This window comes from Rhinolophus ferrumequinum, chromosome X, assembly GCF_004115265.2.
Source record: "Rhinolophus ferrumequinum isolate MPI-CBG mRhiFer1 chromosome X, mRhiFer1_v1.p, whole genome shotgun sequence".
Lineage (NCBI taxonomy): Eukaryota > Metazoa > Chordata > Mammalia > Chiroptera > Rhinolophidae > Rhinolophus > Rhinolophus ferrumequinum.
In genome coordinates this window covers 101,192,636-101,210,988 of record NC_046284.1, presented here as the reverse complement: position 1 = coordinate 101,210,988, position 18,353 = coordinate 101,192,636, and the positions used below count along the sequence as shown (strand labels likewise).

At 37.8% G+C, this 18,353-nt stretch overlaps 1 protein-coding gene across 8 annotated transcripts in view; it reads right to left on the bottom strand.

The window, feature by feature from the left end:
* DMD (dystrophin) overlaps positions 1 to 18,353 on the bottom strand; it is a 2,143,628-nt gene that overhangs the window by 374,156 nt on the left and 1,751,119 nt on the right. For 6 of the 8 annotated variants that reach the window (XM_033109718.1, XM_033109734.1, XM_033109713.1 and 3 more), the window contains exon 56: positions 9,819 to 9,991. In XM_033109718.1, the coding sequence (XP_032965609.1) occupies positions 9,819 to 9,991 (173 nt within the window). Of the gene's footprint in view, positions 1 to 9,818; positions 9,992 to 11,094; positions 11,232 to 18,353 lie in introns of those variants that run through there. The other 2 variants (XM_033109738.1, XM_033109737.1) reach the window with 1 other exon arrangement.

The following is an 18,353-nucleotide window of genomic DNA, read 5'->3' as shown; positions in this document are numbered from 1 at the left end:
TAATAAAATAAATCATAATCCAGAAAACAAAGAAGAAATGCGGAATGCTAGCAATGCTCTACCCTCAACTAAGTCAAGAATTATACTAATATATTACCAGCAATTACTAATTAATTCATAAAAGTTAATGTTGACTATAATGAAAATATAATAGTCTCTAATGCTGCAAAGATTGAAACGTAAAGCAACCGGGTAGAACATTTCCCTTTGCATTTGGTAACTTCTCCTGACATTTCAAATACAATTCTCCTGCTGGCTTTAGTCAAATACAATCCGCAAACAGTAACATGTACTGAAATTAAATTGTTCTAAACTTTCTGAAGCATAATTTGATGACACATAAAAGTCTTTAAAGTGTGCAAATACAATGGCCCACAAACTTAAATTCAAGGAATTTATACTTAAGAAAGTCATTGAAAAAGCATGCAAAGAGACAGGTAGAAAATGTTTATAGTATCACTTATGATTGACACAAAACAGAAACAACTTAAATATTCAACACTGGGGAATTGGTTAGGTATATAATGGTGAAATCATACAATGCAGTGCTCAAATCTATGAACCCTATGCAATGCTCAATGTGATGGTGTAGGCAAATATTTATGGATATGGAAAAGATCACCCTTTCAGTTGCCAAATGAGAAAACAGGTTACAAAAATCTACACAATCTATTTTTTCTGAAATGTTTGTCTGTGTGTATGTGTTTCTGTGCACATGTTTTCACCTGCGTGAAAAAATTCTGATATGACATCTAGTTTATCTCTCAGAAGTGGATTTACAGGAGATGCATTCCTTCATCTATATACTTCTGCAAATTGTCAGAATTTTTTCTAGTATGAGCAACAGAAATATTATATTCAGAAAAAAAATGAAGGCATTTCCATCAGAGAAATTAAATCGTTCAAGACTCGAAGGGCATTTATTATACAATAAATAAATCATGAAATACCCAAAATAGCATGAATTAAATATACTAGTGCAGATTGCTTGTAGGGTAGAGGTCCATTCTTTTATGTTTCTTTTCCTTCCTACTCTTTCAGTTCCAACTTTTCCATAAGCCTCAGTGAGAATTCCCTATGCAAGATTTTAGCTGTTTAATGGCATGTAATGACTATTGGTTACGGGATTCCCTGGGGTGTCTGGAATTTGCAGCTGGGGCCCCTTGAGGGTGAAAGAGGCTGTCAAGCAGGACATTTTGAAAGATAGGTGGAGAGAGGCATAGTCCCCACACGAAAAAGCAGCAAACAGGAGAAGAGATACTGACCTCATAAATATTTATAGAGTTCCTCTAAGTCCCAATAAGGCACTGAGTGCAGGAAAGGGGAAGGTAAAGGAGAACAGAAAGATTCCTAATGCTGGGCCTCTCTCTACCTGGGACACGAAATAAAATATCCCCGTGGGGAAAGTCTAGAGGAGGACAAATATGCACAAGATAAGAACCCTCCAGCTGTTGCTTCGTTTACATAGGCCTTGCTAGGTTAAATGGTGCGGACTAATTATTAGCAGGCCAGTGAAATCCTTTATGCCCCCTAAGAGAGAAAAAACATAGCTTTGAGATCCAGGGAATTCCGTTCTAAAGGATGTAAGAGAAACTCCATAGCATGAGATAAGGAGGCTGGTAGGGGCCAGGGACATAGAACAGTCAAGATAATTAATAAATGAGCAGAAGAAGGATCTGGGACCATGTATGGCAAAAAGCTCCCATGCGTCTGGGTGAGGGGACCTTACTCATCCATAAGGTATGGAGTTATGTAACGTTTCACATGTTTGATCACCTTAAACACATACCAAATGACTGTTTCTTTTTTTGCCTTGCTAAAGCATGAGCGTGAAAGGCAAGATGTGATATGAGGACACAAATTAAAGCAAAAGTCTTATAAAGGGCAAAGGACACTAGGTAAGGGCTGGAGAGGAGAAAGTCAGAGAATGGCTTCTGATTTAAAATAACATTTACAAAGATATCTGATGAGGCAGAAAAGGGTTAATAAAAGTGAACCTGAAGGGGGACTGCCCCAGGCCTGCATCCCCTCCCCAGGAACCACCCAGGCTCATCCCCTAGAAATAAATCTAAAATGTCTAAACCCTCATAAAAAGAGGAGATAAGACCCAACTGGTTTTAACTGGTTCTTCACACATGCGCTAACTACCAAAACCTGTAGTTAGTTGAACTCTAGCCTAATTATAATGCAATTAGAATAGAATGAACATAAAGGCTTGCCTTCCCCCCCGCCCCCCGTGGCTTTTTCTGTATGCATTCTGGGTAAGACCATGTGCAGAAAGAAACTAGTTATATAACCAACATATGTCAATCAAATGACCTCAGTCTATGCGTCACATCTCCTGCCATAAGGAAATTTACCTACACTTTCCTATATAAGAAAAAGCTAACCTAAAGTTAGGTGCAGTCCTCTGCCCCGGCAACGTCTAGACCGGCTTCTTTCTTCTTGAATAAACTTATTTCCTTGCTCTGCTCATTTCAGGCCGAGTCTGTTAATTCTTTTCACCTTTTGCGACCGACCAGGCGTAAATTCCAATGAGACAACAATATCCAATCTAAAGCCACTGTTCTCAAACTTCAGTGTGCTTAAGAAAAACTTGAGTAGCTTGTTTAGTGTACAGATTCCTAGGTTCCACCTCCAGAATTTCTGTATATTTAATAAGAATCTTCACAACTCAGCAGGTGAGCTCCAAGAATATTCTCTGAGAAAGAATTTCTTAAACTATTTCTTATGTGCCCCAAATATTACTTGTGGGTCTCCACAGGGGAAAGGTGGTATTTGTCAGTGACATGATTTTGAAGGAGATCTAAATGTAATGAAACACTATGAGCTCAGAAAACATTTTCTTTGGCCATACTAAGCTTGTGAAGTGTTTTTAAGACAGAATTCTAATGCATTTGTTGTAAGCAGCTGCCCTATTTCTATTTTCAAGATTGTATACCGAATATCTGTAAATGATTAACCTGTTTGTGTTTGGATTATCTCTTCCTGAAAATGCTTCCTTCTATGTGTAATGATGACCCTCCCACCCCCTCCGGTTTTATCATAGGCTGTTAGGGCTGGAAGAAACCTCTGAGATTGTTGTTTAACCTTCTTGGTTTACAAATGTGGAAACTGAGATGTAAAGGTAGAAAGACAGCTGCTGAAGTACAGAACTTGAGCTGTCATAGTAAGACATGGGAAATAGATATTACAAATATTTCTAATATGAGGAAATCCTTAACCTTAGTGGTTTTAACCAAATGTTTTGGATCCCTGAGCAAAAGGCTTCCTACTAACTGGCAGAGACACTCTATTTACCCCTACCCACTCAACAGAAAACAACAGAGGAGGTTTGAAGAGGCACACTTAGCCTCTGTTTTCTATTCATCTTTATTAGTGAAGACAAGAGCTGAGGGGTTACTAGCTTTCAACAAGGCACGTGCTGATCTTTAACAAACAGATAATTTCTACAATTTGTAAGGTTTAGGTAAAACGCTGAACCTTTAGGTGTGTTGGAATATATTGCTCGGTCTTTAAGAAACTCTTCAGTGTCAGGACTCTAAGAATTATAGGGGCTGCTAAAGTGATTGTTATTTCTCTAGACACAGATATTTCCAGTGTGATTTACTTGATGCCTAGTTCTAAATCCTTAATAAAACTTTGCTCTGAATGGCATGTATTTTTAAAGCAAAATGTGTTATATTGAATTCATTTTTCAGTTTGACTTCCTTTATAAAACTAATGATATATCCTTGTATATCTTTGGTACCCTTGTGTAATAAGATAGCTCTTAAGCATACAGAAAGAAAAGGTAAAAATGCAGAAATAATAAGGAACCACAGAAATAAAATGGGAGCTATGGGGCTTTAAATAGAGAGAATTAAGCTCAAAGAGAAGTAAACATTTTTTTTTTCCGGATGGGTCACGAACTCCAACTTTCAAATATAATTAACATTCTGAGAGTAAAAGAAAGAAGGTCAGAGATACTCAACATCCAAGTTGCATTTTTCTCTCAAAGGTAGAAAGACTCTGCCTCCTTTTGCTCTTTCTTTGTTCTCCGTTATAGAAAAACTAACTATTCTAACTTCCAATACCAAGTACTGTTTTGGAGATTTATTGCTGCTGTGGACTCTATAATGTTGGTGTTCTAGCCTCTCAAATTAATGCTCAAAATTTCAGAAAAGTGAATATTTATTTGTATATAACATTTACAAATTCTTCTCCCAACTATAAAATCTCAAAGAATGTAAATTTTGCTGAAATTGAGATAGAAAAATTATAGACAGTCATGGAAATGGCTGAAGTAGAGGGGATTAAGGCAAATACCGTAACAAAGTCAGAGGAAACAACTTTAATAGTTAGTTAATAGATTCAAGTTGCGGACCCGCCAGAGTAATCACTCAGGTGTAGAGGGGGCAGGCCATTCAAGCTGCAGAGCCCGCCAAGATTGACTGCCTAGGTACAGGGAAGGGAGCCAATCAGCTTGTAGTTAACAATTTCAAACTGCAGAGAACATGCGCAGTCTGAAGAGTTAAGGTAATAGCCTCTTGTCAATCACAGGTGTCAATCAAGTGGTCCCACACCTGGACAGGAACAGCCCATCCCAGATAAGAGCCCCAGGCTCCTGCGAGCCACGCCTTTTTCAGCCTTGCCTTTGCTCAGGCCCGCTCCTTTGGAGTGTACTTTCTCTTCTAATAATGGCCTTGGGCCACTGCTTTCTGCTCAGGCCCACTTTTTTGACGTGTACTTTTTCTTCTAATAAACTGCTTTTTCACTAGTTTACCATAGTATTTCGTTCAATTCTTTGCTTGAGACGCCAAGAACCTGGACATTGCGCTGAGAAGGGCCCACTCTCTCGTAACATATGTTGGCAAGCCAGCCAGGAGCAGCTCACCGATACCCTGCTCTTCCCCGCAACCCCGAAGCTCGGCACTGGAGCAGAAGCCAAGAGGAGGGGCCGCAAGAGCGTGGCTCCTGAGCACCAGGCCGCAACCTGGCCACCACCTGGCTGCCAGGCCTCTGCGAGTGGCGCCCACGCTCCCATAGCCACCTCTAAACCCACTTTTCTAGCTTACACTACTACCTCATCTTTCTTTTGCCCAACCTGATGGTCCTGGGGTGGGGGGCATTCCATTTCGGAACCCCTCTCCTATGAGAGCCCTTTGTCTTATGCCTGTTCTCTTACACTTTTGCAATAAAACTGCTTCTGCTTAAACCTGGCTTCTCTGGACCTGTGTTTCCATTCTTCGGTAATGGTGGGATCACATTCCTGAGACAATACATCAGGATCCTAATTCAAAATTATGTTGACAACATGTGTAATTCTCATAGTTAATAGTATATACAATAATCTGGAAAATCTATTGATAGATTAAATTGAAATTTTCATACATATTTCTTATGTAAAACATTCACTTGACCACTTCTCAAATTATTATTTTCAAAATTAAAATGCAAGGTTTGCGAATATAGAATATGTTAGAATGAGAAACATTTTCTTTGACTAATTACCATCCTGAGGTTGGATAACATCACCAATAACTCGTGTGTGTGTGTATACACATGTGTATGTATGTGTGCATGTGTCCATGTATAAATGTAAATAAAAATTTTTCACTTTATTTTTCTCCCCGTTAAATCAGTTAACATTTTCTTTTGTTTGATGGCACTTAACAATCAAAGAGTATTCTTCTCATCATCCCTCTTGGACACGATACATATGGACAAAATACATGTGGAACAGATGGCATATACTTTCCTTGAACTAAATTATGAGATGGTACTATGCAATTTTAATTAAAGTATTCTTTTTTCTCAAAGACATCTCATTTACTTTTCCTTATACCATATCTTTGAACTTAATCAGCTCCATTTAAATATAAGAAAACCAAGGTAGAAAAGTTCAATAATTTGCTTAGGTTCATAAAAAGTGATTGCAGAATTAAAAATAATAGAATTATAGAATGACAAGGGAAGTTGAATAGACCACACATGTTTCTGGTCAAACCTCCTCATTTCAGTGAGGGAGAAAATTGAAGGCTGAAGCAGTTAAGTGATATGCTTAAGATTATAGGCTAGGTAGTAACAGAGCCAGAGGAGAAATTAGGTCGCCCAACTGCTGGTCTAGGACTCTTTCTACTCTACCTCACTGACTCATTGAGAGCTTGGAGTTTTTATATTCATCTAATTTAGCTGGAGGCAGCAAGCATAGCCCTAGGAAACAACTTATGACTTAAAGGGACTTGCCATCAAGTGTAAATGAGAACAGTACAGGGAAGACTGGATGAAGGAAACGTCAGAGAGTGAAATATTCGTTGTGGGATTTGAGTCAAATTTTGGAGAATGAGAGGAGAGATGGTATTCCAAGTGTGAGGACCAGCAAAGGTACATAGTCATATGGGAAAGTGAGAAAATTGTTGGAGAGTAGGAATGGGGTTAGAAAGCAGAATCTACTTGGTTCAGAGAATCTCTGTTGGGGATTCACTAGATTGCTGCTTGATGAGGATAGAAGTGGGAGACATGGGAAGAACAGAAAAAGGGAAGGGGTTGGCAGGGTTTTATTCAGCATAGTTTGTAGAGAGTGAAGGGTTCACTAGATTCTAGTGACTATTGTGTTCCCTGAAAATAAGACCTACCCCGAAAACAAGCCCCAGTTAAGATCGGCAGCCAGACGGACGCATTTAGTACACTATGACGATGTTCCAGAAGAAGATGACATGACTGTATTTGAATAAATGTAGGTTGTTGTACATGAAAAAATAAGACATCCCCTGAGAATACGCCCTAATGCATCTTTTGGAGCAAAAATTTATATAAGACCCGGTCTTATTTTCAGGGAAACACGTTATAAGCTTCATGAGAGCAATGATTTTCTTTTGTCTGCTTTGTTCACCATTGTGTCCTCAGTGCTTAGAAGAGTGCTTACTACATAGTAAACACTCAGTGAATATTTGTTGAATGAACAAATAAATGAATAAACGACTAAAACATGGGCACCAACAAGACTGAAGTTCTTGACCAAAGGGATAATGTGATAGAAACAGTATCCAAGGAAGAATATTTTTGCAAATGTGTAATGGATGGTCTCAACATGTAAAGGAACAGTGTTCTATCAATATGGAATGACATGATGAAGACTTGAGTAAGAATCATAATCAAAAGTGGAGAGAAGACATAGGATGGAAGAAAAATAAATGGAAGGGAAAGGACATAACACGGAATTGGATCTGGAAGCACAAGAATACCTTTTATGAGCCAATGGAACTCAAAGGAAAACTTCAAAATCATTTGGATTGAGCTCAATTATTTTTCATTAAAAAAATGGACACCTGTGAAATCAAGCACTTCTGAAATATAAAACTGGCTTCAGAATCCCTTATAGAACAGTGAACCAACTATAATCTTTTAACATAATATGGTATAGCTTGGGCAAACACAGGGCCATTTTTCCAGGGTATCTTCAGAACTATATTTTAATTGTGGTGACTTTTCACTAAAAAATAATGGAGAAAATGACTAGATTTGCAATGGAAGCTTGTGTCGTTAATGGTTCTATATCTAACTCTTCCAGTGTTACCTATACTATTTCGTAACGATCCCAAATTACTGCCTCTGCTGTGCTTCTTTCAATTGAACCCTGCCATTCTGTATGGATTGACTGATGACCTTATTTCTACCAAGTGTCAGGAAATAAACTGAATTGCTTTGATGTGAAGAATTATTTCTTTGCTTTTTATAAGTGATTGTTTATACCACATCCTGTATTATTAGAGAGGTGTATTAAAAAGACAAAACCATTGATCTGAATATTTAAGTTCTAGAAATTGCAGCATCTTAGACGAGCTAAGGTAACTGTTTTCTACTTGATTAATGACAGTAAGAATTAAACTGCAGTAGCTGGCATATGGGAAATTGCAGAGAATGAAGAGCCCATATTTTGGCTGACATGCTGTTTGCCGCTTTCAATTCTCCTTTTATTTCATCAAGTTCACATGAAGGAGAGAAGAGACACTGAATGATGTTCAGAACAGTTATAGCACCTTTCTTTTTCTTTCTTGCAAAAACAAAAAAAAAATAAGTTTCTTTATCTACCAGTATCTTTTCCATCTCTCAGGTTTCATTCCTTTTTAATGACAGATGTTATAAAAGCGGCCTGTGTCATTACATATATTGACTTCTTTTAGAGTTTAAGCTGTAGAAAGAGAATGGAGTCTCCCTCTCCTTGAAAACGCCATTGCCCATTGTTGCCCCCGACTCATTGTCAACACAATGACACCAAAGTCATGGATCAAAGAGGGAGATAAAAATGAGCATCTTGGAAGCTGGGGTGCAAACTTGGGTGGGAAGACCTTATAAATAAAAATAAATCCTTTTCTACTCCTAGACATCTGCTTCTCTATTTCATCCTTTCACTTATTATGTATTTATGTGTAAATGTCAGATGAGTCTTTTCTTTCTTTCTTTATACTCTATGGCATACTATGATGTTTAAAAGCTCAGACTCTGGAGCCACCCTCCTGGTGTTCACATCTTGGATCTGCCACTGACTAAGTGACCCTCTCTGTGCCTGACTTTCTTCAAATGCAAACAGAGGATAATAATAGAATCAATCTTTTAGGGCTGCTCAGAGCATTAAATGGGTCAAGAACTATAAAGTGCCTATGATATTGCATGGTATGTGATGTACATGTGTTAGTTCCTATTATTTATTATTATTATTATATTATTATTATTTCATATTAAGTGCAGATTTTTCTAAGAGTGCTTTAAATGAATACATTTCAGTTTTATTTTTTTCTCATCATAGAAGTAAATATGCCATATGTCAAAGGTTTGGACAATTTAGAAGAACTACAAAGGAGAAAAAAAGTCTCCCTTCTGTTGTCTTACAGCCTAGAGGTAATAACTACTCCCATTGTTTAGCGCACTCCCGCATGACTATTATGAAGTCCATTCATCCTCTTCTACCTCCCTCTACTACCACCCTTCCTCCTCTAAACATAGAAAAAAGCACAACATATTTTTATAAAAAGACATCAATTAGGAAAAGCAACTGATTAGAAAGCAGGTAGCCTGACGTCCACTCCCTATACTTCCTGTCATTTAGGTGACATTGAGCATTTCACTTACTGTCTCTGCTCTTTGTCCCCACAATGAACTACTGTAAAATGGGTATAGCAAGAGCTTCACTCTACCCTCTTTATAACAACGCTGAGATGCATCCATTAGCTAGCTTCTCAAGAGGAAGCTGACACCCAGGAAGAGGCAACTCACGAAATAGGTGCATATACAACAGCTAAAGGCTTACCCTACAGAGGATGTGGTAACAAAACCTGAGAGGAAGCAACAGACAGAAAGTAGCTATAATCTCTCCTTAGCTGTGGGAGCTATGGGGAGGTCTCCTGTAAACTGTTAAGTATAATGCATTATGATATTTAAAGAATGTGCTCTGTTATGCGTTTAGAATAATGCCAATGACAGAATTCCATGATACACATAAGCTTAATTTTATCCCTTTCTCCATAACCTAGTGATAAGCCAAGAAAGAACTGTATGAAATTAGGATAGCTGTGTTCTTCATTTAAATTCATTCTAATGTCTTAATAAGCAGCTCTCCCCTGGTTATAAAACATAACCACTTTAATCTAATCTGAACCCTCAAGTATCATCTCCATACCAAGCAAATGAAAGATTCATTTATTTAAAGTAAAATGAATTATTTTGAAATTGGGTGATTTACATAAACATGAGATATTAGCTGCTTGTGCTAGAAAAATGAGGGAAAATTTTGCCATCTTAGTTCATTTCTGGCTTTTTTGCCCCTGATCTTTTCCTACCTAATGTTGAGAGACTTTTTCCGCAGTTCACTCCACTTGAAGTTCATGGTATCCAAACGTCTTTGTAACAGGACTGCATCATCAGAACCTTCCAGGGATCTCAGGATTTTTTGGCCATTTTCATCTAGGTTGTGATAGATATCTGTGTGAGCTTCGATTTCTCCTTGGAGATCCTATAGGACAGGAGGGAGAAGAACATGTATAGAATTACTAAACAAATGACACCAGCTACAAATGTGAATTTGGAGAACTGTGAAAAATAAACTATCATTTCAAAAGACATTTCAAATGTTTGAATGTGATATGACTTTATATTACATTTATAATTATAAAAAACAAAAGACATAATTTTGTTTTAAGGTATATCACTAAATAAATGGTAGCTATTAAAAAAAGACATTTCATTTGGGCGAACTAACAAAAAGATGTACCTCCAATTCACTTTTCTTAGTGTGTGATCTCTTCATGTTATGTAGATTGAAAATGGGCATCTTATTAGGCATAATAAATTTATTCCTTGACATTGTGAATTGGAACATAATATACTAGGGGTGCCAAAAAATGTTTACAAGTGGACACTTTGGTCAACGTTGCTCAAGCAGTAGTTCTCTGTAATCTGAAGTGTCTGGAAGCTGATGGTAACCACTTTGAGCACCTCTGTAATTGCAGAAGTCAACGTGACTTATATTCATCTTTTGTTATCGGTATATATTGAGTATTACAATTTTAATAGTTTTTTCCTTTCTTAAAATGTGTATACATTTTTTGGCACCCTCTGTACTTATAACTTTACAAATTTCATAAGTTATATCTTCTAGCACATGGACAGAATATATGGTCTTTTGAAAGTGATATGAAATATAATTCCATGATAAAGTACACTCCAGTGCCAATCATTTCATTAAACTATGGGTCAAGTCATATTTTCCATGCGCATCATAACCTGTAGAGTTGACTCTGACCATAGAAGCATGGAGAGGCTAATAAACAAGGTTGTATGTGGTCCCTAGTACCAGCAAATTAACAAGATTTTATCATAGGAGAGAATCTTCTTGAAAATACACGTTAAGTTCACCTTGGTATTATAGCATCATACATTTATTACAGCATCAGACATTTATTAGTAAGATTTACCATTTAAAATACCATCCTATTTTTAGGCTCGACAGGTGGAAAGTCCATAGGACCTTCACAAGAGTTATGATAAGACGCTATGCATTCAACCTCATTTGTATATACACAGATCAAGAAAATTATCATAGTAGAAGAGTCTGACCTTTACATGGTATGTCTTCCTGTGTAACATTTTCAGCTTGAACCGGGGACTACAGCACTGATCCTGTTGCATAGCAATCCTGAGAAAACCCAGCGACTGAAAGAGCCCTGCTTTAAAATGCCAACTTTGCTTACATTCTGTTGACAGAATGAATTTCAGAGCGCAGGCCTCACCAGTCAATAATAATAAACAGTCACTTTGTATTCCCTACTAAACGGTAGCCAGGCCTGTGGATGTGGGAGGGACCTCAAAGAGAGGAGGTCTGGAATATGCAACTGACAGTTTATATTAAACAGCCAACTTTTCTTATCATTTTGCCATTATGAGCCAGAGACATTATAAATTCATTTTATATATGTGTTTCCCTCCTTGTTCCCAGCAGAACAGTCAAAGCCAGAAGAACATTCCTTAGAGAGCTGCCGGGTACCAGCATTCCTTTCTGCCTACACAATGAATGGAGGCTTTGTACATTATCTGACTTGCATTTAGAGATTTGTATGCTTCTGTTCAACAAGTTAAAAAATTCATCCTGAAGCTGTGAACAATTGGATTGACCGGTGTAACGAGAAGGTTTTTTTCTCTCTTTCTAAAATTGAATTAAATTACTCTTCTAAAGTGAGGGGGGAAAGTGGCAGCAATAACACGTTAGAAATTCTGAAGAACTGGCCTGGGTTTTCAGTCACAGCCTCTTAAATGCAGAATTTTGAACATTGCAGAGGTAAGGTAGATGGACAAGGAATGTCTCCTGTCACTATTTTTGGCAGCCAAAGTATCCCTGATGGACCCTAAAGAGAATTCTGTCCCATTTTCTTTGACTGGAAGACAGGAGGGGGAATATGGATAGAACCACATCTGAAGTTGAAAGAAGGGAAATACTAAAGCAGATCGAGTAGCATCTATCTCTAGTCCATCAAAAACAATGTTCTGGGAAGAAACAATTGTTAAGGGAAAAGAACTCAGACAGACAATACTACTGATTTTGATTTTAAAAATTTGCCCACATGGATTGATTTATTCTGAATAAAACATGGAATCCTGACTACCCTTTTCACTTCTCATTTTGAGATTGGGCATCCGGGATGACCTATGAGCAAAAACTGTTTGCACTGAGAAAGTCTCCTTACTACGAAACATCCCTGCTGCCAGAAAAAGAAATTCTCCCATCAGCGATTTGCTCCGTTGTCTATAAGAGCCACATGAACATTACGCTAAGTAATGACTTGACACATCAGCATAAACATAGTAGTTTGGCCATGTTCCTTTGGGCTGGCAGGCTACAGGACTAAGGTAGGTTGCTCTGAAATGGAGGTGAGTATTGGTGAGGAACACGAGGCTTTTTTAGGAGGTTGGCATGCTGTGGTGGAGATTTTTCAGTATAAATAGGCAACATGAATCCTAGATGGGGAGGAGACATCGAAAGGGAAGGCAGGAAGGAACACACTCTCATTTGCATAAAACTACCATCATGGCATTTAATTTAAGATTAACCTCAGGCACAGGGGCCACTGAAAAGCAGAAGGTTGAGATAGAGAATCAAGGGGAATTCTTAGAGGACAGCCAATCTGGACAGAAAGTAATTTTCACAGATATTTTTAAGTAGTTTTAGTTCACTTCTGACTCAACTAGGAAAGATCACTCAGGCCTTCGTCACTACATTCAGTGTATGCTCTTAATTTTTCTCTTCTTTTTGTGATTGTATTCTTCAGAAAGAACAATAACTAATGAATAGAACACAGGTATTTGCTGCATAACAACAGAAAAAATAGCAGTAGCATATACCGGGGGTGCCAAAAAAATGCATACACATGACTTGTATTCATCTTTTGTTATCAGTATATATTGAGTATTACAATTTTAATACAGTTTTTTCCTTTCTTAAAATATGCATACATTTTTTTTTGGCACCCTCTGTATAACGGTTACCATATACCAGATATTGTCCAAAGCACTGTATATACATGAGCTCATTGAATCCTCGCAGTAACCCTCTAGGGTAGTCATTATTTTTATTTTCATTTTATGTATAAGACAGTGAAATTACAGAGAGGTTAAGTAAAAATGCCCAAGGTCAACAGCTAATAAACTATGTGGCCAGATGTCAAACCCAGGCCGTTGAACTCTAACGACTGTGCTCTTACCCACTAGGCAATATTACCGCTGAGGTTTTCCTATTAATTTTTAAATTTTTCCTAGTAACTTTTCCTATTAATAATACTGCCTAAATTTCAGCAAATCTAGCATTGCCATTAGACAATGCAGACTCATGTTTTCACTACTCAAAGAGTAATTTTATGGTCTTATTAATATGGAGACTGTTAAACAGATCTGAAGCAGTGGACATAGATATATCCAACACAACAAGGGACAACACAACATAATTGAGAAAATGGGTGCAAATGGAAAAATAATATGTAGCCCCTCCCTCGAAAGAAACATCTAGCGTAAAGCTCTGTGCAATTATGGGGCAAATTTCACCTGTGAACATCAAGAAAGCTCAGATATGAGGCAAGTAATATGTTCATAGTGTAGTGGTTTTAGGAGTAGGGTTTTAGGATTTTGAAAAATCCTGCAGGGCTTTTTCAAATCTCACACTGCCTTCTTTTCTAAGTCTACCTTATTTCTGCTGTAAGTCCCCTTTCGCAGTCTCCAGGGAAAACAAATGGGACCTGAAACTAACAGTAGAAAAAAAACTCCAAAACAACAACTAATGGGAAAGTGCAGTTAAATAGACATAGTTTTTTTTTTTTTTTTTTTTTTTTTTTTTTTTTTTTAAATAGACATAGTTTGAGTCTCCTCCTTCTCTTTCCTTTATTAGCTGTGTAAGTTAAAAACTCTTGAACTTCTTTGGCTTCACTAAATATTAAATAATAATACCTACCTGCTGGGTTGTTTTAAATATTACATGGAATAATGTTTATAAACTACTTTGAACAGCATCCAGAACACAACAGGCTTTTAATAAGTAATAGCTAACGTAAGGGTTTCTATTATAAGAGAATGAATGTGGAAATCAAGTCAGAAAACTAGACTTCATGAAGTCAGGGGATTTGCTTTGAGCCTGGAAGGATGGATAGGATTGAGAGAGGTGGGGGCAAGAGGGCATTCCAAGCAGGAAGAATACCATGGAAATGGCAGAAAGGTGGGAATGAGTTTGGTTTGTGAGCAGGGACAATGAATTATACAACCTGGTTGGAATGGACAATGAGCATTAGGGAGAAATAGAATATAGTCCAGGTCCTTAAATTAAGTTGAATATAGGTCTTGTTTTAAGGAGCCACTGAGAGTAAAAGTTTATAAAGAAAAGTAAAGAACAAACACAAGATTATTAAATATTAAATTTGTACTATCTCATTCAACAAGTAGAGTGATCCATGGTGTCCATAAATAATAAGACAGCTGGGGAAGGATATGAAAAGTTACAGAACTTTTGTTAGAAGGAAAATGTCAGGAATTAATTAGTGCTACACCCTTACTTTTATTATCCAAACAAATGGTTATGATACTCTTCCAAACCATGATGAATAATAGCATCCACTTATTTCTTTTCCTGTGTATATAGAATTTTGTGTCTCTAAAAAAGAACTCAGCAAATAATAACCTCCTTATCTTGAATATAGCTGAGAAGTAAGCAACAAAACAAAAAGATGCACAAAGAATAAAAATAAGTAACAAAATTTCCCTAAAAATTCATTATAGACACACCATCTGTAATTGTTTCTGAAAGCATTAGTATGTGAATAATGATAAGGCCATTAGTTCCTCTTTACTGATCATTTTTACCTAATTCAAATAAGTTTGATAGGAAAAAAAAAGTGATGATCTGATTTCCAAGAACTTAAAAGGTCAGAAACAGAAGATCCAAAATGGAGAGAAGTTATCCTTCAGGGCTAAACAGAAAGTAGCAAGCAGTGATACCTGACAGAGAACCAGAGAGGTGTAAAAGGAGCCGCGGGCATGCATAGTTGACCAGGGTCACACAGTGTGGAAACCAACAGCTCTACATATATTATTAGCCCTTGAAGGCATTACCCAGCTTTAAAGCGAAGCAAAAGAATTAATGCGAATAATGATGATCCTGAATAGCCAGAAAAAGCAGACTTATGTTCAGTAAACTATTTAAGAAGAAAGCAGCTCATGTGAAACTCTTTAAATGAATTTATCCAATGTAGTTATTCTGAAAAGGTGTTGCTGCTTTAAAGAAGTTTAAGCAAACAAAAACAAGCATACAAAAGTCAAACTCCGTTGGCTTGGTTATCCAAAATGACTTGTTAACGATGGTTAATACTTGTTAATACTTGAGGTTTTGGAGTACACAAACACATACATACACACACTCCATTACGAAAACAGAAATTGAGAGTAAATCTTTGGAAATGTTTATAGCCGTCTAAAAATAAAAGGCATGGGCTTGCATTTTGTATGTCTGGCTTTTGTTATTTTTTAAAAGTACTTCATTTTTATTGCGTGCTACAAAAGTATCAGTCTGTAAGGATTGGCAATTATAACTAGTAAAACAACACAGAATTATCCTCCCCGATGAATTTTTTGAGAATCACCCATATAGAGGAATTGGACCCACAATCCTGACCTTACAAGGACTGTAATCTAACCACCAGAGGTTCCCAACTTGTTCAGGAAATGTAGTTGGGTACAGATTCACGGTGGGTGTGCCTGTTTTTGTTTTTTTTCCCATTTTATATGTGGCCGTTGCAATACTTTAAAAAGTAGCAGAGTTGTCATCCCAAGAGAAACAAGAGTTAATCTGAGGACTGCCATTTGGCTTGGAGCCTGGTTGCTCTAGGTAGATAAGAAGTGTGTTTTCAGGTCCACTGCATCGCAATGCATCTTAAGCGAGCAGCTATGGATTTAGGAGTCCATAGACTTTGCTTTAAAAATGGCTGTTATTAAGCCCCTCAGAGACTATTATCCTGCAGGGTTTGTTGTCTTTGCTTTCATATCTCATTCGAAAATTCTCACACTTAAGCACTAGAACAGTGGAGAGAAGGGATATGCTCTCCTGCTTCAGTACATTCCCGGGCGCAAAGCTTTATTTCAAAAATCTAATCTTTAAAAATGCCTGGCCTAGGGTGGATTACCCCAGAGGAAACTGAGCAAAATCCCATTTGTCAGACCGCCTTAAGCAATCCCAAACCCTAGTAACACGTTGATGCTTTCTCTCCTTGTCTGACCCTCCAGTTTATTCTATTCTTAGAATTACTTTTGAAAATTGAGTTCTTTTCAGATATACTAGGTTGGAGGTGCGGTATCTTTTCTCTTCTACATCTTGTTTTCCCTAGTTTCTTTTTCCTCCGTCACAATGCAAAATTGTTCTGCATATTTATTCACACAGAAACATGCGCTACGTGCCTATTGTATGTCCAAGATTTCATTAGAACTTGTGGGAACACATATGATATAAAAAGAGATGTAGTTCCAGCTCTTAACTTAATTCCTCCCTCCCTGCTTTCCTTTCTCCCACGAATATTTAATATATTATCAATTAGATCTGTAGTGGTGAAAAAAACAGACTTCTAACCTCTTGATGTTCGTACCATAATAAGCTAAACAGAGAGAAATAGGATAGACGGGAGAAATATGGTAAACAGATAAACAAGTGTTCAATAAAGTAAGAAGATGCTTTGACGGCAACACATGGTTGGCTATGGTGAGAATATGGTGTACAGGCGGTGGTGATGGGGTGTCCTTTGGGTATGGTGGTCAGTAACACCTAAGTGAGAAGGTTCACTATCAGCTGAGACTTGAAGGAAGAAAAGACACCAGTTATAGTAGAAAAACCCAAGGGCAAAGAATTGCTCCCAAGTGAAAAGGGGAGGCTTTGTATCAGCAAAGGTCTTGGCTAAAACTTACAAGAAAGAAATGTGGCTGGAGATGAGGTAAGAGAGGCTTCAGATATCGTGGGGCCTTGAAGTCCCATGGTAAGGAGTTTGACTTTTACTTCAAGCGCAGTAAAGTAATAGAAACTTTAAAAGCGGGATAGAGACATGATCTGATTTAGGCTTTCAATAAATCACTATATCGCTATGTGGAGATGAAAGAAGGCAGGAGAGGAAACAGGAAGACCACTTAGAGGCCAGGCCCTCTAATCCAGGTGAGAGATAATGTGGCCTGGACTCTGGCAATTGAAGAAGGCAAGAAGTAGACTGATGTGATATGAGATATAATTTGGGTGCTAGATTTCTGATACACACTAATGGATTAGATGATGAGAATAAAGGAGAAGGATAACACCGAATTTTTAACTTGAACAACAGATGGATAGCAGTGTCATTTACTGAGATGGGGCAAACTGGGGGAAAAGTCAGTTTTGTGTTATATTTTCAACCTATTATGCTTTAAAATGAGTATGAGGCATTAAAGTGGAGATTTCAAATACCTGTGTGAAACTCAGAGGGGAGTTCTGGGCTGGCTTTATGAATTTGGGATTATTCAGTGTACTGATACTAAGACCAGGAGAATGGGTAAGCAGACTTAAGGAGAAAGAGAAGAGGGAGAAGGAAAAGGGCACTGGGAGCAACTCTTGAGGACCACCAGCCTTCAGAGGTCAGGTAGGGGTAGACAACCTGGCAGAGAAGACAGAAAAGGAGCAGCCAAAGAGGCAGGAGGAAAACTAAGAAATGACGGTGCCATGGCAGCCAAGAGTGGGGAGAGGGTTTCATAAAGGAGGGTGTGGCCACCTGGTCAAACAGTGCTGAGGGGTCAGTTACATTAGGACAGAACATTGTCTAATGGATTTGTCAATAAGGAAGGCCACTGGTCACCTTGATGAGAACAGTTTCAGAGGCGACGTGGAAGTACATGTAAGAGTAAGATTTCAGGAGGTTGAACAAACAGCACTATTGAAAAGCTCAGATGAGAAATAGGGCAGCAGGTGAAGGGGGATGAGGGATCCAAGGAGGATTTGGGGATGACTTTTTAAGGTTTGTTTGATGGTTAGAGCTTATACTTGAGGTGTGGGGGGGTCTGATTTGAAGCAGCTGAGGAAGAATTACGAATGTCCACATAACTAAACAGTACATAAAGGTATGAGTAAGTCTTCAAGGCTGGAGAGGGTGGGAGTAATTAACATATGCGTGGATTGGCATAAAGCATGGCACATAGTGGGAAGAGCCCAGCCTTTGTTGTCATAAGATTTGTTTAGATTCTAACTTCCCCACTTACTAGCTTTGGGATCTTGGGTAAATTACAAAATATTTCAAAGCCTGTTTTTTTTTTAATCGATACATAGGGCTAATAATACC